This window comes from Nansenia antarctica (genome assembly GCF_963989245.1).
Source record: "Nansenia antarctica genome assembly, chromosome: 12".
In the NCBI taxonomy this organism is placed as follows: domain Eukaryota; kingdom Metazoa; phylum Chordata; class Actinopteri; order Argentiniformes; family Microstomatidae; genus Nansenia; species Nansenia antarctica.
In genome coordinates this window covers 1866408-1889307 of record NC_137682.1, presented here as the reverse complement: position 1 = coordinate 1889307, position 22900 = coordinate 1866408, and the positions used below count along the sequence as shown (strand labels likewise).

Here is a 22900-nt window from a genome sequence, read left to right as displayed (position 1 = left end):
AACAGAATGTTCGCTACAAAGTATTCGTTATAATCCAAGAACATTTTAAACATATTCATAGTTTTCAACCAATCACGAAACATCGTGTAAGAATCTGGACCAATCAGAATCCAAGAATGATCAACGCACCGTTGGTACTTCCGTTTATCTATTGATACATTGTTGCTGTCTGTTATTTATTTATTTATTTGGGGGGAAAACATTATGTTTTATATCATAACAAGGGACAAAACACAATCCTACATACAATAAAAAATGTAATCGATTAATGTAATAATTTGAAGATTGATGTGGTTGTAGCAACACCGCCGGAGCTGAGCAGAACCTTTTGTTGTGCCACAAGCGGCAGTGCTAAGGCAGATAGCCATCCTGGATAGATTACTCGCTTTGCCGAGTTTCTTGTAGCCCAGTTATACACGTTTTACACCAATACGCTTTGGATCTGAACTAGTCCAGGCTCAGACGTGAACATGACATCAGCTTCAACTAAAGTAAGTGATTCTGATCATTTAAACTGATTATTGATCCCACCATCTCGCAAAATCAAAATGTGCATTATTATATTATAGCTGGCTGGTTTGCTTTACATGGATAATATAGGAATAGCTACTTCTGTTCTGGGGATATGATATGCATGATCGTAGCTATGTTGAATATGTCTAGTTCCGCTATTCAGTTTAGACACATTATTAGTTGACTGATCTGCTGTGTTGACCCCCAGGTGGGGGAGATCTTCTCTGCAGCCGGAGCTGCCTTCACCAAGCTGGGGGAGCTCACCATGCAACTGCACCCTGTGGCTGACTCCAGCCCTGCAGGGTGAGTGGACGAGACACACACGCACACACACACACACACACGCACACACACACACACACACACACACACACACACACACACACAAGACTGTCTAACACACACACACACACACACACACACACACACAAGACTGTCTAACACATACACACACACACACACACACACACACACACACACACACACACACACGCAAGACTCTGTCTAACACATACAGACACACACACACACACACACACACACACACACAAGACTGTACTATACAGACACACACACACACACACACACCTCAAATGAGTGTGTTGCTATGCAGATAATAAGCAAGTCTACACACTAAAGCACTGAACGTTGTTATCACCCACTGAATGAACGTTTGCCTCAGTGACACACTGTAGAAAGTTCTCCTTCGGGCTTGTGTCACTTGTTAGTCCACTCCAGTATGTGTCCGTTAGCTACTATGCTCTCTCTTGAATTTCTCTTCGATTTACAGTACGTAAATAAGGCTCCAGCCCAGGCTAGTGCTTTTAAAGGCCTTGCCAAATCGTGTTTGGTGCAAATTTCAATATACTCGGATGAAACCCTCATCACAAAATTATGAAAAGTGACTTTTTGAACCACATGAGGGGGTAAATCCAATGTGCAAGACGTGAGGGAAGAAGGGTAGGGAGGTGGTTCAGGGCCACAGCCAAGGTCAGTGAATGTCTTCCCAGACACTTCCACCCAAATGCTTGGAAGGTCTGGTGGACCCACTCATCAAACCTCAAGCCTTTGTTTACAATACAACAAGGCCATTGGCTTATCGGCTTCACCTACCAAACAAACATCTCCCACAACAACACCTCCCACCAGTGCTGCTCGCGCATCATCACACGTTTCTGAGCCATGCCTCGCAGTCGTGTGATTCACTGAAATCAAATAATGACCAAAAACGTTAAACTCAGTAAATCTCACTTCCAATAAATAAGTCCACATTTGAGTCGTTGTTATTCCAGGCTTATATGAGGCTGTGCGCAACAGCCTGGGGACAAGGTTAGTGACTGTGTCTCGTTGCAGAGCTAAGTGGACGGACACTGAGATTGAGCACCTGAGGTCGACCGTGGTGAGGTTTGGTGACGACCTGAACGCTCTCAGCTCTGTCATCAAGGAGCGCACCGTGTAAGAACAACACTCTGTCCGCCCCTCTCTCCGTTGTTAAACCTGTTGCATTTCGTTCATTCTTTTCTCTCTCTCTCTCGCTTCATCCATTTTTTGTCTCGAATACCCCTACATCTCTCCATCATTCCCCATCCATCATCCACTCCCTTCTTTCTCTCTGTTGAAGACTACACCCTTGGGTATAGCTGTGCAAAAGAAATAAATAGGGTGGACTAACAGTGACACAAGCCCTGTCTAAATCAACACTACAAGGTCTATATGTCACACTTAATCACACTGAGTATGTGATATCTACTCCACAGTTCTGTACTCACTTTGGGTCCATCTCACTAGTGAGAGTCGCTGATGACTTGTGACTTGTGACAGTGTATTGTAATGCCTGGTTGTAATGTTCCCCATAATAACCAAACTGTCACCCTCCTCTTCCTCTCGTGTCTCCTCCCCAGTGCTCAGATCAAGACCACGCCTGTGAAGAGGAAGCTGTATGACGAGAGTGGGATGCCCATCTCAGACACCCCGAAGAAGACCATCAAGAAGACCACCGTCACCATGCCCACCTCCGCAACCCCAACTGTCATCGGCGTGCCAAATGCGCAGATTGGCGTGACGACGGGGCTCCAGGGGGCTCCCCTGGCCATGCCCCCCATGAAGAAACCCAAGACTGCAGGTGAGAGGAGTGTTGTAGTGTAGGTTGATATGATAGGACCCAGACAGGAGTAGAATAGCATTTAAAAATGTTTAAAATACTGATTTGCTTGCCTGCAGTGTCAGGTGGGCGGGGTTTGTACTTGTAGTAGGATGTTTCCGTTAGTTCCATTGTGCCAGGAGGCAAAATCATTATTTCAGAAAATATTTGAACCAACTAAGGTCTGATATTCTCCTGTGTAATATGTTCAAATCGTTGTCTAATATCATTGTTTAATATCAATGTCATATCTGCTGCATGCTGTGGCTTTTTAAAGGCACATACATTTGCTTGATGTGTTTTCCGCCAACCCCCCCAAAAAATATATATTCAGAAGAGTGAAATATAAATGCATTATTTGAAAAGCTGTATTTACAGTGCATTTGGAATACACAGGTCCTAAACAGATCAGCAGATTTTCACAATAATGAATTAATTAATTTTGCCATTTAGCAGACGCTTTTAATCCAAAGCGATTTACAATTACAGGGACATTCCCCCTGGAGTAACTGAGGGCTAAGTGCCTTACTCAAGGGCACACTAGTGGTGTGGTTTCAGGCGGGATTTGAACTCACAACCTTCCGATCACAAGTACAACTCACTATCCACTAGACCACCAATACCTGCATAAGTGTTCAAAATATAACCCAAGTTATTTATTCTGTGCAGGATCACACTTTGAATTTCATTTATTCAGTATATTTATCTAACCTCTCCGTTGTCCTCTGCCCGTGTTCCAGCAGACGTGACCCTCAGCGCCCTGAACGACTCCGATGTGAACAGTGATCTGGTGGACATAGAAGGACTAGGAGAAGGCTCCAACTCCAAGAAACTCAACTTCGATCAGGGTAAGAGGGTTCTCTTCCTTATTGGGGTTTACTAAACCCCAAATATGATTATGGCATTATGTAACGCACCCTAATTGTTTACAAGTAATTATTGTGTTATACAAAAAATCTGAAATGTGAGGATAATGCTGTCACACATTGGAAACAGCACTGGTTATTTCTATTAACGGCCCAAAGTACTAGTCTCATTTGAATAAATTGATCCCAAAATTCACTAGTCCAGTATAATTGGAAATAGAAATTATATAATCTGGGGAATGCAACAAGAGCTATATATTTATAAATATAAATCTATATATATATAAAACATTTTGGGGGGGGAGTTATGTGGTGCCAATGGGTACCTAAATTAATTCAACATAATTTGTAACAGCCTATTCCCAGCACCAATGCTGAACTAGTGGTACTTGGAATAAAAATAATTCAAAGGTTATGACTAGACTATGCAAGCCTCCTTTATGCCATTACATGTCCATATAACCACCTCGTAATCGCTGTAAAAAACTGTTGAATAAAGCTCAACCCTTAATCCTGTTTTGTTGTCCCTCTACAGACAACCTGAACCTCGACTCTAGTCTCATCATGAACTCTAGTGACCTGCCACTCCTCTCACGTTGACCTCCGACCTTTGAACTTCAGAGGATCTAAGTGTCCCTCATTAATATGGACAGCAGCTGTGATCCTGTACTGGTTGTGTTCCAGGCTGTTTTCTCATGCAGTAACTCTGCCCAAATCAGACTGTTATATCATATTGATGTGGCTCCTTAGATGTCAAAACACCTAGCCAAATCTGTGCTATTCGAGAACTAGAACACAACCAACAATGCTGTTCTAGAACTAGAACACAACCACTCTACTCAACATATTTACATTTCTTGTTCTGTCTGTTCTGCCTGGGGGAGTCCACTTTCTCTTGTTATTGGATGTAAATATGTTCTCTTTATTCACACATTATTGACGGATGCAAACCATGTTACTGTTAATGTTAAGTCACTGTTTGTACCAACAGATATGTTCTGCAGACTATTGGATCACTATAGTAGATTAATAGGTTAAAGGGTATGCAGGCATTATAAAGATCTGCACGGAATCTGGATATGTTGAATACTGTTTAGTTAGCCTAGAGAGAACCAGTGTAGAGAATGAATTGTAATGGACGTTTGGGAAGACACTAGAAGACATAGCCGACCTATCACAAGTGTCTCTGTACTGTATGTAATTCTATAATTACCCCTCTTGACAATGCAAAACGTGTGCTGTTATAATTTACATTTAAGACATTTAGCAGATGCTTTTATCCATAGCGATTTACATGTACATTTGTCTAAGTAAGTGAATACATCAGTCATAGGATAGGACCAGGGGTCTTTGGCAGTCACAATGCTAGAAGGAATAATTACTTTTGACATTTACAGTAGAGAAACTGTACAGGGGGGTAGTGGGGATGAAAAGGTCTTTAGGAGGGAGTCAAGATGCCTGCCCAGAGATGGGTCTTCAGTCAACAGTGGAAGATAGGTAAAGACAAGTCATGTCACTCAAACTAGAAAACCATTAGATTAGGTGGGTTCATCATAAAAAAAGAAAGAAAAAATAATGGTAGTGGTATGTCAGTGTGTAGTACACTTCTACAATAGCTAGTTCATTTTCTATAAGAAACAGAAGGCCAATTAAAAAATGGTAGATAATTTATATTTCCAAAGTTATCCCCTTCATAGCTTTTCATAAAATGTTTTCATGTCTCATCGTTCCTGATGAACCTTTGTAGTTTTGTATCCTGTAGAGGCGTTGTCTCAAAAGACAGCAATGCTTAAATAACTTGTGAATTGCTAAAATGTGTTGAATAAAAATCTACTTTTTAAATAAAATGTTGTTTGTCTTTACATGTACTTGGTGTGAGTTGTTAACTTTATTTAAATCAGATGCACTGGAATACACAGTAAAGCATTAAGTTGTGTAAAACATATTCAACCATTTATACAAACATTCACATACACTAGCATTAAAGCAATTCAAAATTAGGCCACACACACATGGTTGGAGTCCATTATAGTTTCAATTCATGTTTTTGCATCGAGTGAATTTGAATCCAATTTGACAACCCTGATGAGGCCAAACCGTAGACAGTGAAGTACATCAGCAAGACGTCTCCTCAGCCAAGCCAGGTCTGAGTTACATGCCTACTGTCTACTTCACCCCTAAGCTGCCACAGTCTAGACTAGAAAACATGGGTATCAACAACAATGTTTTATTCATGTAGACAAGATGATAAATAAATAAATAAATACACAGAAATACACAGAAATATAATAACTGAACAGCAGCAGACACATGTAAGTGTACCTCAGGGTGGGTGGACGGTGTAGAGGAGTGTGTGTCTGACTGGAGCAGCACAAGCGTACTGGCAGCCCAGGGACAGGCCAGCTACCAGTAATGATGTGCTGCTACGGCCAGGCACACTGGGACCAGCACACACACCAGCACACACAGTGGAGAGACCAGCAGACACAGTGAGGAGACCAGCAGACACAGTGGAGAGACCAGCAAATACAGAGGAACAGGAAACACAGGGCCATGGAGGTCTTTTTTGTTGAGGGGGTAGTGGTGGTCTAGTGGATAGTGAGTTGGACTTGGGATCGGAAGGTTGTGAGTTCAAATCCCGCCTGAAGCCACACCACTACTAGTGTGCCCTTGAGTAAGGCACTTAGCCCTCAGTTACTCCAGGGGGAATGTCCCTGTAATTCGTAATTGTAAGTCGCTTTGGATAAAAGCGTCTGCTAAATGGCAAAATTAATTAATTGTTGCTGTTGCATATATAGCATTTACACTAAAGATAAGTTAAAGAAGAGCTACTTCATATATACTGTATATATATATATATATACAGTATATATGAAATTATTAATTAAAATTATATATAATTTTATTTTTAAAAGCACTACCAAATGTAGCGCCCTAATATCAGGAGTAGGGAGCCATTTTAGGTTTCCTCATTGTCTCATGGGCCTCATGTTAGAAGGTGCTCACACACTAAACACACTAAAACACCACTACAACAGCATAAACTATTGAAAGCACCTTCTAACATGAGGCCCATGAGACAATGAGGAAACCTAAAATGGCTCCCTACTCCTGATATTAGGGCGCTACATTTGACCACTGTCACAAAGGGGCTCTGAGGTAGTGCCTGACATAGGTTAGGAAACACAGCCAAGAGACTTCTGACCATAGAAATAGAACGAGTAGGCCGTGCCCATTCAAATTGCCATAGTCCGAGGGACCACATCTGTTCTACTCTATTCTATTTCTATGCTTCTAACACCATTAGGACTAGGAGATGCCTGGACTGGCAAGGTCGCCCTGACAACCAAAGATGTCATTTTAATGTCATAAAAATAATGTTACACGTCAGATTGTCTGATGACCAAAGCATAATTCAAATACACCTCTAATTCAAATGCAAGGGACTGGAAAAAAACAAGGTTTACCCTTCCTATTCAAGTCAATGGTCAACAATGACAACATATACATACAGTGGATAACACAGAACATCAAAGGGCTGATGAGGAGTCCTTCGGAATGGAATGGGATCAGAATGACGACATTCCGGGGCACCCAGTGACAGCACATAATGATTTGGAGTTGCCATAGATACCTGCAAAACATGATGTGCTGCTAGAGGGTGCCCTGGAGAGAGTGGTGTGTGTGTGTGTGTGTGTGTGTGTGTGTGTGTGTGTGCGTGTGTGTGTGTGTGTGCGTGTGTGTGTGTGTGTGTGTGTGTGTGTTGGGGTTGGGAGCCAGGGCATGCGGGGATTCTCCATGGTGTCGTTTCGAGCTGTGCAGAGGAGATAACACACAAAACACACTGTATTAGATAAACATTGCATTCAGGCGAGATTGGCTTTCCTGTTTTTTCAGAGTTGTTTAATATTGCAAAAGATAACAGCTTTTCTTTTAACCGAATTACTTACCGTAGTGCACTAAAATATTTGTCAAAATGTACACAACAAAATTATTATTTTCACACTCGGGGTGTGTCAAAACTTCAAGAAATGTCTTAATAGGAACAAGGGTTGTGTAAATCATTATGAAATACGTGTAGACATGCACTGCTGGATGAAAACAAAAACAGAGAAAAGACAGACAGAAAAAAATATATTCTAGCCAAATACAATACTGAGCAAACTTAAAAACCCACTGGAATTATTTCAAATTGCATTGGAATTATTATTCCCTTCTATGAAACTTTCATTAATTAAGACGATGTGACCTACAAAATGGACGGCGAGCAAGTGGACAAAATGGAGGGTGAAGATGACAAAAGGAGAGAAGTGAGAAGAGAGGAGACTTCTCTGACCATCCCTCTCCTTTACTGCAGACTACACCGGCTCATCTTCTCTACTACAAACCTCAACACAAACATAAGAAACCCTGTCAGCAGAATTAAATGTATATCCTAAAACAATTTACCATTACCAGAATGATAATTCTCTCGAATATTCAACCTTTTCTTGGTTTTACAGACATTGAAGTTATTTATTTTGTCTGCATGTAAGAGCTCCGTTGTCAGCTAACAAAGGCCATATCTAAAGTATTTCAATGTACATTGAACATATATAATATTTTCCTATAATGGACATGATCACTAACTTTTCATGCACATATATTTTTGGCCTAAAATAGACACCACCTTCTCCTGAAAATGTTCTCCCTAAATCAAAATAAGGGGTAGGCCTCCAGCGTATGTACAGTACAGACTGCCACACATTTGCCAGAGAATACATGATGTCAATGTATGAATGGGTGAAATTATTTAGTTCCATATCATTAAGAATAAAACATGTACCATTTAGAATCTATCAAAAACAGTACCAATGATTACTCTCGTGCTGAGAGTAAATATGAAGTAGCCTAGATAGAATCTATATTATAAAGAGGCTAACCACACACCTCTATACCAATTAATTAGGCCACTCCCAATGGTACAAGATATAGACATACTGTAAGCATGGTATAGGAGCTTGTTCATGTATGTTTAGCACATTTTGAATGCCAGAAAAGCTTGTAAAAAAAAAAAAAACTCAATTGTTACGAGGATATAACACAATTATTCAAGACTTCATTACAATAGAACCGGACTGGAATGAATTCTGGAATACCCTGGAGACGAATCACACCTGATAGGCCCTCATCTGACCTCCTTGCTTTTAAGACAACATTATTAGTGTGTGTTTGTTAGAGAGAGAGAGAGAGAGAGAGAGAGAGAGAGAGAGAGAGAGAGAGAGAGAGAGAGAGAGAGAGAGAGAGAGAGAGAGAGAGAGAGAGAGGGGGGGGGGGGTTAAGAGGAGAGAGAGATTGTGCACATACTAGGCCCTCAGCTCATATGACCTTGACAACGACATTCAGAAGTCAGCAACACACCTGAGCTCCAGACAGACAGACCTCAGATGTAGGGTTTAAAAGGAGGGGGGAAAGTTGAAAAGCAAGTGAAGGAAGAGGAAAGAGAGAGGCCTACGAGAGAGAGAGACCGGTGGTTACAGGGGGGTCACTTGGCAGTTAAAACACTGCTGATGTGGCCCTTGAAGGAAGCTTAGTACAAACGGACACAGATGCATACATCGGGGGAGCACCACACACACACACACACACACACACACACACACACACACGCACACACACACTGTCCTAGTATCTGTTTAACAGGTGTGTCAGATGGCCCACAAAAGACAGTGATAGTCAATCCAAGCAAGTTATTAATATAAGAACAGGCCTGTATTTTTAAAAAAAACTAATCGTCAAACTAATATGTGTAAATAGGGATTTAAGAATAGAAAAAGAGTTTCGCAATTGTGCTGAAGGTTGTTGAATTTAGTTTGAAAAATATTTGGTGTTTGGAAGAGGAGGGGGGGGAGAACAAAACAATCTTACACACACCACACCCAATGTGGTGTGCTTAAACTTTTACACACTGAAAAGTGTGATTTCTTAAGGGAAAAAGGGCATCAATTGGAAACCTTTCACTATGATTAAAATCATATAAAATCTAATTAACCTAATTTCCTTCGATACACCACACTTTTCAGACTTAACAAAAACCACCATTTAAAACCACAAAGTGGTAGGGGACAAAAACAGCTTCCCAAGGTCAAAAAGCAAAAACATCTGAACCAGACACGAGAGAGGAAAACCAAATACATTATATTATAAATGTGCATATTAATTGACCACAGAATCTCAACTGACATATAATTAAACATTCAAAACCAATGAAATGGATATATCTAATCTCTCACACTGTTGTGCTGCTTACACTAACACTAATATTCACCCACAGTAAAGTAGGCTGGCGTTACGAGCAGCTTATTAAAGATTTTAAGCAAGTGTTCAACGTCAGCTTTTGGGCTTCAAACATTTGTTTTTTTTGTGTCTCAAACTGCCAGCCTCATTCAAAAAGGAGTAAAGGAGTTAGAAGGGAAAGAGAGAGAGAGAGAGAGAGAGAGAGGGAGGGAGAGGAAGAGCAAGAGAGAGGGGGCAAGCGAGAGACAGAGAGATCGAGAGAAAGAGCGAGGCAGAAAGAGTGGCAGAGGGGAAGGAAGAGAAAGAGAGAGAGAGAGAGGAAGAAAAGCGAGACGTACGGGTGGAAGAACAGCTTTCTCTCCCCCTGGCCTAGGCTTCGTCTCCCCCCCATTCAAACCAGAGGCCATTTTAAGCTTTCAAACAGACAGAGAAAAAAGCCTCACTTACCCCTTGGTCCATTTTTCACGTCATTAAAAAAAAAAAGAAACGAAGGAGAAGGGAGATGGTTTTGTTGGCCAATTTCCCCCCTCGGGTATAAAATAATCAGAGCACCCCCCCTCAATTGTTCTCTAGAACACACACACACCTTGTGATTGTCTCCTAAAGCTGATGCGCCTCTATTCAGTTTTTCAAAAGGCCAACGCTCTCTTTCTCTATGAAGGATAAAGACACACACACAGACAGACAGACAGACAGACACACACACACACACACACAACAACTTGAGTCAAAGCTAAAACTTCCAAACTAACCAATAACTACTTCACTCCACTCTTTCCCAATTACAGCAGATAAAAAAAACACACAGCAGCAACATTACTCAAACACAAAAGTGTCCCCCACTTGTAAAAGAGCCCCCCATCACACACACTCACACACACACACACACACACACACACAGACACTTATCAATGGGAATACCCCAGTAGTCTAATTTCAGGAGAAGAAGAACCAAAAAAACAACAACCCATCTCTCTCAAAGCTGGGGGCTCCTTTTTTCTAGATGGGGGGGCTCCAGTGACTTAAAATCTGCCCCAAAATCCTTTTGTTCCCCTCCCCACCCCCTCCTCCTGTATCTTCATCATACCCCCCCTCCAATAACCCCCCCCTCCCTCTATTCACCTCTAGAACCAGGAGTCTTGTTCAGTGCACTGCAGCCTCGGCTGAGCTGTAGCTAGTGAAGCAGCCCGGGGAACTTAGTAGGCATAAAAACCAAAGGGCTGTAGCCTTTTTCCCGGGGCATCACTTTCTACAATAAAAATGAACATTTTCGGAGGGCCTGAAAAATCAGGAAAAAAATCGGGGGGTCCCCCCGGGCTGGCCTTAGATGTGTGTGAAATTTGGGGTCTGTCGCTGCTAACGTCTGGGGGCAAAAAATTAATTTGCGAGGTTACATGTCTGGGGTGCGCCAGTGCAGGCAGCCTCCACTCGCTCGCTTTCTTGTACGGCTGCCAAGGCATTCACTACAGCCAACAGAGGGAGAAAGAGAGAACCGAGGGAGAGAGAGGGAGAGAGAAAAAAGGGGGGGAGAACTAGGCTAGACTGCGGAAAAGCAGCACAGAGAGAGGGGAATAAAATAGGGAAAGTGTCGTTGTGTGCTGTGTTTTTTTTTTTTTTGCCACAGCGACAATGACAGTATTTTCAATTCAAAGCCCTTTCTTGCTGGCATAGTACACCTCAAAACCACAGTGAATGAACAATGAACGTCCCAAACCAAACAAAAAAAAGTATACGTTAGCCACAGTTCATCTCATATTGAGCTTAGAAGAAAGGGACAAACCGGAAGGTCAAAGAGACGTGACAAAAAAATACAAAATCTGTAGATTTTTTTGTTTTTTAATTGCAATCGGGGACTCATCAACTCACTTGCCAAGTGTAATTTTAAACCTTTAATCAGGAATTAAATATCCTAATTAGGCTAAGCTCATGTGAACAGTGGATGGAAACACAAGCCCCACAAAGTGGAGAAAATGTGCTTCTGGATCTACAGATACTTTTACCCAAGGACAGGGGCCTCAACCATCCTCTCTCTCTCACACACACTCCCCCCTTCTCTCTTGCTCGCTCGCACACACACACACATACACACACACACACACACACACACACACGCACACAGACACACACACACACACACACACACACACACACACACACACACACACACACACACACAAAAGTGCATGCGCACATACAATACGAAAATAAAGACAAAGGCCTACACACTGGAATCATAAATAGAATGTTTAGACTTCACACACTATTCCAGAGTTCTAACTCGGGGTAAAGCATCTCTGTTGGCTAGGCAGTTTGACGTGACCTAGGCACACTTCTAAATAGGCACCGGATGCTTATTCTGGTTACTGAGCAAATGCACAAATGTATTTTGTCTCTTAAATCATTATAATGGTGATTATAGTAATACAACTACAAAACCAAGCTGCTATAAAAATAAAAATAAATGCCTAATAATCAAAAGGAATATCACAGAGAAAATAAAACACACAAGAGCAAAAATACTGTACTCCACTAAGCAAACAGACACATGGGCCTAGCCTACTCCTTTGAATATATGCCTGCTACGCAACACTGAGTTTTGATAAAACCACTTAAACCAGTAAGTCACTGGGGGAGCCATATAAATGTAGCCTAGACCCTTAATAGGTTTCAAACACCAATGCAATGCTCTGCTTTACTGATAGATGACCTCCGAACTTTTAAATAACACAACTTTGGAACTGTGGAGTGTACGTACAGTAGGAAGTAACATAGGCGTCTGTTTGAGTTTAATATAACCTTTGAAAGAACCGTAGGAAGAGGAATTTGAAAGAGCACCTGTTCCCCGTCCTAGCCTTGAATTATTCCGGTTCATCAGGATGGGATAATCACATCAAGTGACTGACCTAACTACATATTTCTGAAGGCATATCCTAAATGACACACACACACACACACACACACACACACACACACACACACACACACACACACACACACCCTAACCCTAAACTGATCAGACAGACCTTGCATTATTTGCACAAACAAATATTGTGATAGATATTTTGAAAACATCACCATCACTATCAAAACGTATACATCATAAACTATACCTATTATGACATCATAAACTATACCTATTGTGACGTTTTAGCTCCTTACATTCAGTGGATTCTGTTTGCTGATACCCTGCATGTTAACCTACATTAATTGCATCACGCCATAAACTGAACTGTGCAGTGGTGCGTGTTTTCCTTACGAAAAGGCATCAAATATTACATACAAAACACGTATATCAATGTGATAATTTGAAGAAGTGAGACTAACATAAAAGAAAAATCACATTTGTAACACATGTACTTGTAGTACAGTAGCAAGTACGTGGCATCGATGACGCACTTTTTATGCACAAGCACTTGAACGTTCGATACGATCTGTTTCACTATAAACTCCAAGTCATATTTCTAAGCCTGTTGTTGCGATCGCAAATCAAATATACCAAATACATTGAGGCCATATGTCACAATTCTCATTTCTGAACCAATTCCAATAATCAACGATTATTCAATTCACATTCGTATGAGATATTATTATATTATTCCTTATTATGAGGACTATGAATATTGGTCAATTTTCCAAATGGTTGCAACACCACACGGGTTTTATTACTTGACGGTTGAACGATGCGGCAACTCCCTAAAAGTAACGAGATCGCCACCGAGTTTGACTTTGACTCCACATCCACACACATCCACATCCACACACATCCACACACACGCACTGGGCCAGGCAGGGGACAGGCGTCTCAAAGACAACCGCTAGTGTCTGTTGCGCATCATAAAAACATCTTTAAGTAACACGTTCTTTACGTTACAAAGTATCTGACTCATTTAAACTACTAGATTAGTATAAAGCCACTTTACACCTTAGGACAAGGCTGATTAGCTATATTTTTTTCCCCAGACAAAACGATATTTTGTCATCAATGTCTGGGAGGGGTTGGGTTGACAGAAACTGCTGATTCAGATAATAACGTTAGTTAGTTAGTTAGTTAGTTAGTTTCCTTTGCTTTCAGCGAGCGACTCGTTATTATTGTAACGAATGTGATCAATTGCTTCCAAGATTATGCACAAAACCAAGATATAATAAGCGTTTACATTTCACATGGTTTTGAAATGTCAGTAAATAATGTGAACATATTCTATTATCTATGGGGGTGGAGTAGAGTCCTTAGGGGGGTTGCAGCATGGGTTTTTTGGGGAGGATAGTCATGGGGGGTTTGGGGAGGATAGTCATGGAGGTTTGGGGAGGATAGTCATGGGGGTTTGGGGAGGATAGTCATGGAGGGTTTGGGGAGGATAGTCATGGAGGGTTTGGGGAGGATAGTCATGGAGGGTTTTGGGGAGGATAGTCATGGGGGGTTTGGGGAGGATAGTCATGGAGGGTTTGGGGGAGGATAGTCATGGAGGGTTTGGGGAGGATAGTCATGAGGGTTTGGGGAGGATAGTCATGAGGGTTTGGGGAGGATAGTCATGAGGGGTTTGGGGAGGATAGTCATGGGGGGTTTGGGGAGGATAGTCATGGAGGGTTTGGGGAGGATAGTCATGGAGGGTTTGGGGAGGATAGTCATGGAGGGTTTGGGGAGGATAGTCATGGAGGGTTTGGGGAGGATAGTCATGGAGGGTTTGGGGAGGATAGTCATGGAGGGTTTGGGGAGGATAGTCATGGGGGTTTGGGGAGGATAGTCATGGAGGTTTGGGGAGGATAGTCATGGAGGGTTTGGGGAGGATAGTCATGGAGGGTTTGGGGAGGATAGTCATGGAGGGTTTGGGGAGGATAGTCATGGAGGGTTTGGGGAGGATAGTCATGGAGGGTTTGGGGAGGATAGTCATGGAGGGTTTGGGGAGGATAGTCATGGGGGGTTTGGGGAGGATAGTCATGGAGGGTTTGGGGAGAATAGTCATGGAGGGTTTTGGGGAGGGATTCAAGATGGCGGCGCGCTCGGTCGCGAGGCTGGGGGATCTCCCAAAATCGGTGCTTTTAAGTGTTTCTAAGTACATCTGTATGTACTTTTTTATTTTAATACTCATAGGGAACGGCTGATGTAAACCAGCTCTTTTCCCTTCTTGTTTTTTAGTTTTTTTTCCCTAACACCAGGGGAGCCCCCCCTCCCAAATGTCGTTGTTTGGTACCTGTACTATATCAATGACAATAAAGACCATTCATTCATTCATTCATTCATTCATTCATTTTGGGGAGGATAGTCATGGAGGGTTTGGGGAGGGGTCCCATAGCAAACCTCTGGTGCTCAGAGACTCGGGGCTGACACGGGGCGTGACAGACAGACAGGCAACAAAGCTTCGATATAGAGGCGATATGAACAACAATTCACTAAACGTTTGACAACTTGTTCTTACTAGATAACCATGTAACGTTACAACTGGTCGCTATCTCAGTATGTCAGCTTTATACAAGCCTCAACTGCGCATATACAAGCCTCAGTCAATGTCAACCCGAGATCAGCTCAATGCGTTCAGAGTCACGTTGCGTTTCAAACGAGGCTGATAAGCAGAGAAAAAAAGTTTTTTTTTTAGATGTCAAAAACAACGTGTTTTAGCTTAAAACTACGAGGACATTATTCTATAAATATAACCAGCTTAACGTTATGTACTAGTTAGTTATCAAACACTTTCAAAGCTGTTTAAACTCAAAACTCACAACATCACAGAACACAAATGACAGCTTCTTCCACACAAGTCAATGTAGCTAGCTAACACGGCTAGCTAAACCTGCTAGCTCAAAAGTCTCAAATGCTTACCTCAGGAAAACAAGATCAAATATCACGGAAAGCAACAACTCTTGCGAAAATATAAAATATGCCCCGTCTGAATGTGATAAAGAAATGGAAAAAATGATGTTAGATTAATGATATTTTCCTAAGCTAGACTCTCATTCTCTGTCAGGAAGACGTTTGAATATGGCGCCAAGGCGGCGCGAGGCGGCTGTACTCTGCCCGGTGACACGGTGCAGCACAGGGAAAAAATAACTATAAATTTAGACGGGCGAATTATAATTTTTCACCAATTGTATGTTGTGTGTTTCCCTTAGCCTAATCCATATTGCTGGTCACTTTTGCATAATATTGCTTCTGTGATTTTTATTTAATTTTTTGGTGAATTATAATAACCGTCAAAGATTTGTTCTAGGCGTAGTGCAGCACGGGAAATGATACAGTCGGTTGTGTTTTGAATTTCCAGACCGGGATGTGTGCAAAAGGGGAGGATTTGTCGCCCCCTATAGTTTGATAGTGGTAAATTGAACAAATGTCAAATGTGAAGGTCTGATATGTGTGGCCCTACAATATAGGCATTGTTGTAGAAAATAGTAATGTTATTAACGTGGAAGAGAAACGAAGAGAGAAAGTGTGTGTGTGTGTGTGTGTGAGAGAGAGAGTGAGAGAGATAGAGAGAGAGAGAGAGAGAGAAAGAGAGAGAGACAGAGAGAGAGAGAGAGAGAGAGAGAGAGAGAGAGAGAGAGAGAGAGAGAGAGAGAGAGAGAGAGAGAGAAGAGAGCTGCATTCTCTTGTTTCCTAGATGTTTCAGTCACATGATTGACAATAAATAGTTTCTAATCCAACATGGACACTTGTGTAGAGCGAGAGAGATACAAGAGACTTGCTAAAAGTAATATACCGTATTATAAGATCAAATAGTTCTAGCAATCTGTTAATGTACATGATGACATCTGTTTGCAAGTAGGCCATTTGTAACACAAGGTATGCTATGTGCAATATGACAACCCTCGGGTACATAAGGTTCAGAGATAGGAAATGTTAGAATAGGTATAGCATAGCATAGAGTACAGCACAGTGTTTTATTGTATAGTATAGTGGATAGTGTACATAGCCTTTATTTATGTAAACCAGCTCTTTTCTCTTCTTGTTTTTAGTCTTTTTCCTAGCACCAGGGGAGCCCCCCCTCCTAAATGTCGTTGTATGGTACCTGTACTGTATTATTGACAATAAAGACCATTCATTCATTCAAGGTAGGCTAACATGTGTGAAATCATTTGTGATGGACAGATGGATAGCTAGAGATTGGATAGCTAAATCTAGACTAGATAGTCAACATAGAAACATTCCTGAAAAGCCTTCTTGTGTTTATCACCAAGTTGTTTATGTGTGAGAGTAGAGACTTTCCATCAATACAGCAGATCTGCCTTGCATAACCCAATATTAAGTTTAATCATTTACCAAAGGCTAAGAACAAAAGGCAACACAACCATCTTTGAGGCACAGAGAGGTCTGCACGGTTCATCAGTCTCGCCGTCGGAAGGACAAAGTAGCTCCGTCCCCACAGTCCCTGAGTGCTTGTGACATCACAATGGCCCAGAATGTACGGTCCGACCCGTTCCGTCCTGAGTGGTAGAAAGTGTTTTGTTGTGTTGGTGGGAGGTGAGGCTTGTTTTTGTGAATGAGTGGATTTCCTGGAGTTGATGTGGTGTTCTACTCAATTTGATCCTGTGTGTGTGTGTGTGTGTGTGTGTGTGTGTGTGCGTGTGTGCGTGTGTGTGTGTGTTAAACACTCAGCATTACATTAGCTTAGTAGTTGACCTTTGGGTTTTGTTCAGATGGACAGGGGGATTATTAACAATATTGCTAATCCACATTGTTTACACAGGCATGACCCTCCGTTTCTCACACTCACAGGGAATATAGTCGACATACATACATACATACATAGACACATACACACGCTCCTACACAAACCACAGGACTGTAGGTTTACATTAAACATGTTTAATCCAGTCATATTTCACACATGCTCAACATGGCAGACAAGATAAACAGGAAATATCATACACATTTGTCATCAAGGGCTGTTAAACTAGGTTTATAACATGGTGACACATATTATAGATGTCTGTGTGTGTGTGTTGTGCACGTGTGTGCGTGTGTGCATGCATGTGTGTGTGTGTGTGTGTGTGTGTGTGTGTGCATGTTATTCTAACGTACATTCTAATGTAGTTATGACACATACCAAGTCCTTCTCTGAGTGTTTATTTGCCTGAGGTATAACTTCTGACTCCAACAAAGTAAAAAAAAAAACTTTTTAAAAACAACTTATCAAAACATATGTGTAACACATCATCATCATCATCCTCGTCATCATCATCATCATCATCATCTCTGTTTGTGGTAATATACAGATTATATCTATTCTAGATGTAATCATCAACCTTTAAATACTGTCAACAATAGTTGTTGTATTCATGTGTATTGTATAAAGTCCAGTGATTGTCATACCTATTATGTGTGTTTGCCTGTATGGTTGCAGGACGGATGATAAAGTATTCTATTCTCTTGTCAGCTACTTATTCAGAATTGTACATACCCATATTTCATTGTATTTCAAGCAACTTTTACAAGCAACAAAACCTCATTCTACAATATTCCTCACCGTGGGTAGCCCTCTGTGTATATATACAGGCGTTTTGCACTCGTTATCCTTGTTGTGTACCGCCTCCTCTCCTCCCTCCTCCTCGTCTCCCGCCCTTCCCAGCATCCTCAGCGGCCAGAGGAGGCCATGTTGGGTGGCGTTGGTGTTGTTGTCGTGCGGCGGGCAGCAGGGCGTGCTCTTCTCCTTGGTGAGGAAGTAGAGGAGAGCGTTCAGCCAGGCGTTGAAGGAGGCCAGGGGCCTGGTGATCTTGTAGCACATGGAGACGGTGGTCATGGTCTGGCAGGGCACGCCCTTCGTCACCTTGAGGATGAGGAAGATAGTCCTGGTGACGTGGAAGGGGAAGAAGCACAGGGCGAAGAGGAGGGTGATGGTGATGATGGTCTTGATGGACTTCCTGCGTCTGTGGGCGTACGGGGAGTGGCTACCCAGGAAGATCGACATCCCCTTCTCTCCTCTTCCTCCCGTCCCTCCTCCTCCTCCTCCTCTTCCTCTTTCTCCTTGCACCCCTCCTCCTCCTCCTCCTCCTCCTATCCTGGCTCCTCTGCTGCCCCCTGCCCCATTCCTTCCACCTCCACCTCCTCCTCCTCCCCCCTCTTCCCCCTCTCCTCCTCTCCTCCTCTGGGACTGGGGTTGTGACCTCAGGGTTCTGAAGATGGTGAGCACCACGTGGGAGTAGCACCAGGCGATGATGGAGAAGGGCAGGAAGAACCCCAGGATGTGGAGGACGATGCCGTACGGCACGTAGACCTCGAACTCTATATCGATGGCGTCATCCCAGCAGTTCTGATAGGCCTCGACCACGCCTGTGTTATTATACCCTCCGTCCCCGTTCACCGCCACCCCGCCCCCGCCCTCTCCCCCCCCTCTAGTCACCTCCACTAACCCTGTCTGGGCAAAGCGGAATATGGGGCAGGTGAGGGCGAACACCACCCCCCACACCAGCACACACGTCCACTTCACTGCCCTCTTGGTCTCCAGGGTGATGGTCCGCATGGGGTGGCAGATGCCCAAGTAGCGGTGCACGGAGATGCAGGTGAGGAAGAAGATGGAGCAGTAGAGGTTGAAGTAGAAGAGGAAGCGCACCAGGCGGCACATGAAGTCCCCGAACACCCAGCGGTCCCGCATCACGTAGCTGGCCACCAGGAAGGGGAGGGAGAGGCCGTACATGAAGTCCGTGGAGGCCAGGTTCACCATGTAGATGAGCGAGGGGTTCCAGCGCTTGGTGCGTCTGAAGCTGCGGTAGAGGACCACAGAGTTGAGGGAGATGCTGAAGACGAAGGTGAAGGAGTAGCAGAGGGGGAGGAAGATGTACTTGTAGGACTCGTCGATGCTGCAGGAGGAGGAGGAGGAAGTGGAGGAAGACGAGGAGTTGAGGACTCCGACGATGATGTCATCGGCAGCAGCAGCACTGATGTCATCGACGGCAGCGACGCTACCTCTGGGGTCGAGTGCAGGGGCGTCCATCGTGGTCACGGTTGTGTGTTTGTGTTTGGGTGACGGTTATAGTGGACGTTGTGATTCTCTCTCATTTTCCCATTCCTTCCTGTATTCCTTACAGTTTCTTCTGTAAGCCTTCAAACTATTAATGTCCCACGTCCACTTCTGCTCACCTGAGAGAGAGAGAGAGAGAGAGAGAGAGAGAGAGTAGTGTTAGTATCACCTATTCACTACACAGCATTTCAATAAATGTTCATGCTACGCTGCATTAGCCTTATCATATTGTGAAGCTCCTCTGAACTATTAACTCCCCACTCTCATGTTTTGCATGTAACCCCCCCCCCCATTCCTTTCTTACCTTCATTCATTCAACCTACAGCAGCATATACAGGTGCATCTAAACAAATATCATGGAAACGTTCATTATTATTATTATTATTATTAGAGAGCTGATGGAGGGAAATACTACAGGTGGATCTAAAAAAAATTGAATATCGTGGAAAAGTTTTCCATGAAAATTCAAGTGAAACTTTTATATATTCTAGATTCCTTACACATGAAGTGAAATATTTCAAGCCTTTTTATGTTTTAATGTGGATGATTACAGCTTACAGCTCATGACAATCCAACAAAATCCAGTATCTCAAAATATTAGACCAAGACCAAACAAAAAAAAGGATTTATAATACAGAAATGTTGCTCCTTTTGCACAAATGACTGTATCAACGTGGCGTGGCAGGGAGGCAGGGAGGCAGCCAGCCTGTGGCCCTGCTTAGGTGTTAGGGACGCCCAGGGGGCTTTGTGTTGAGATGCACCTGTAGTACTTCCCTCCATCAGCTCTCTTCACCTATGTACCTCTCTCCCTGGCCCCCTGACACACACACACACACACACACACACACACACACCTGCCACTGACCGGTGCCTCCCCCCTTACACAATCCCGGTGCTGTTTGCTCTCCCGTACGACTATAAGGCTGCTGATTCAGTCCCTTCTCACTCCATTAACTCAGCAATCAGTAACCACACTTCCCCTCTCTCTCTCTTTCTCTCTCTTTCTCCATCCCTCTATCCAGCCATCCCCATATCTTTTTCCTTTATTACCCCTCCAACTCATAACCCGTCCATCTCTATACCCCCCCACCTCCCCTTTGCCCTGCCTTTCACAACCCAACTGACTCACTCATTCAGTTACACAGTCGTGAACAATTAGGACACCCCATTAAATATTTAGTTCATTTTTCTTTTTTAGTTCACAAACGCAATGAACATGTAACTTTGTTATAATTTATTTAACCAAAAATGAACAAAGATGCCAATTCCTACTGAGGAAAAAGTTAGGACACCCTTTGCCCTAATAGCTAGTATTGCCCCCTCTGGATGAAATCACCTTAATTAGATGTTTCCTATAACTGTCTACCAGCTGTCTACCAGGCTGCATGCACAGCCTGTATCAAATCACCTCACAGCATCTCAATAGGATTATGACTTGGCCATTCCAGAACTCAATTTCTTTCTTTTGAACCATTCCTTGGTAGATTTAATGGAATGTTTTGGGTCATTGTCATGTTTGCACGGTCCACATCCGCTTCAGCTTAAACCTTTGGACAGATGGTCTCACATTTTGTCAAGCACTCTCTAATACAAAAATTAGTATTGTAATGCATGAAATGGATTCCACTCAGACACATTATGAGCATATAGACCACTAAACTATAAACAGATGACTTCATATTAGTTCACTATCACCTGCTAACCTCAGAGTCATCAGGCCCTCACACCATCATGCTTTGCACGTGCCCAGCCTAAGCCACCACTCCCCTCCACCAGCCTCCATATCAGGCTGAACACACTGAGAGAGATCAGGACCTGTGTGTGTACATGTGTGTACATGTGTGTGTACATGTGTGTACATGTGTGCTTGTGTGAGTGCATGTTCAGTGAGTGATCAACGGGCCACCGTCACTCTCCACATCTATAGACGATTTAAGTAAATAGAGGTCCTGTGTGTTGGTCCTGTGTGGCGGTGCAGCTAGTGGAAAGGTCTCAATGAGGAAAGTGTCATATCAGATATCAGATAATGTGATTTGTTATGGTTCATATCTTTTCTTTCTTTCTTTCCTTCTTTTTTTTTTTTTTTTTAACAAACTAGCAAACAAAAAACACAAACAAAAGAAGAAGAAAAACAGGGGGCGGGGGGGGGCACGTCACATATCAGAAATAAAAGAAAATAACACAACAAATGCCATAGATACTCTAGTATATGGGGGGGGGGATCACCCCCATCGGAGACAACATCCAAGTCTTACAATCCTAGACACAGCAGCACAAACACCAACACAGCAAATAATCATATACACTGTGACCCAAACATACATACATACATATATACATACATACATACATACATACATATATACATACATACATACATACATACACACACATACATACATACATACACACATACATACACATACATACATACACATACATACATACATACATACATACATACATACATACATTACAGATCCGTCTGGTGTATTTTCCTGAGTGTAATCCACCAAAACCTTCATTACAATGGCTAGATTATGTGATTTTATAAAAACTAGGTACTTCTTCACAAACTATGACTCAAGTCCTTCTCAGAGGCACAATCCAGATTTGATTTATTTCCTTTTACATGTTCTCTGTAAAGTGTTCCTATAGGCTATGAAATTTACTTTTAATAAAATGTTACTATGAGTATCCATTTGAGGCTTTACTAAGACTGAGAACATTGCACTGACTCACTTTTATATCTGGACTTCTAAGAAACAAGGCACAGATTGAACGCGGCAATAAATGGACCTGTAACAATAAACACCACATAAATACCTGCATCTCTGCAATCACCTGTCTGTTGTTGTAGGGTGCACGAAAAGGAACTCACCTGTTCAAAGGATGTGGCGACTGTGCTCTACCAAGCTCGCTCTCTCCCACTCCTCCTCGCCAGAGACGCCACCGGTGAAACAGTGGGAAGTAAGGACAAATAGTGAAGTGAAGAAGCGATGACACTCATATGGAAAATGTCTCTTTTGGAGACCTTCGGAGTCACCTTGGTCTTTGGCTCTCTAGCACGGCTCTTGGTCATACCTGTCGCTGGCTCCTGTCTCTGAACTGGCAGCACATCCCTGTCCTGAGCCCGGTGGCTGTGTGAACGGCACCTC

General features: G+C 42.8%; 2 protein-coding genes across 3 annotated transcripts; one reads left to right on the top strand and one right to left on the bottom strand.

Annotated features, from left to right (window-relative positions):
* Positions 1 to 198: 198 nt before the first annotated feature.
* Positions 199 to 5274, top strand: LOC308168155 (BPTF-associated chromatin complex component 1). Of its 2 annotated transcripts, XM_080542637.1 has the most exons (6): positions 199 to 491; positions 722 to 816; positions 1867 to 1968; positions 2415 to 2635; positions 3394 to 3501; positions 4055 to 5274. In XM_080542637.1, exons 1-6 carry the CDS (start codon positions 471 to 473, stop codon positions 4117 to 4119), a joined length of 612 nt encoding a protein of 203 aa, XP_080398763.1. In that variant the 5' UTR covers positions 199 to 470; the 3' UTR covers positions 4120 to 5274. The 2 variants fall into 2 exon arrangements, with proteins under 2 accessions (XP_080398763.1, XP_080398764.1); XM_080542638.1 differs by lacking the exon at positions 1867 to 1968.
* Positions 5275 to 18230: 12956 nt separating this feature from the next.
* Positions 18231 to 19715, bottom strand: LOC308168522 (P2Y purinoceptor 3; the record flags this gene model as incomplete). Its single annotated transcript, XM_080543122.1, has 1 exon — positions 18231 to 19715. One exon carries the CDS (start codon positions 19713 to 19715, stop codon positions 18231 to 18233), a length of 1485 nt encoding a protein of 494 aa, XP_080399248.1.
* Between the last annotated feature and the right edge of the window lie 3185 nt (positions 19716 to 22900).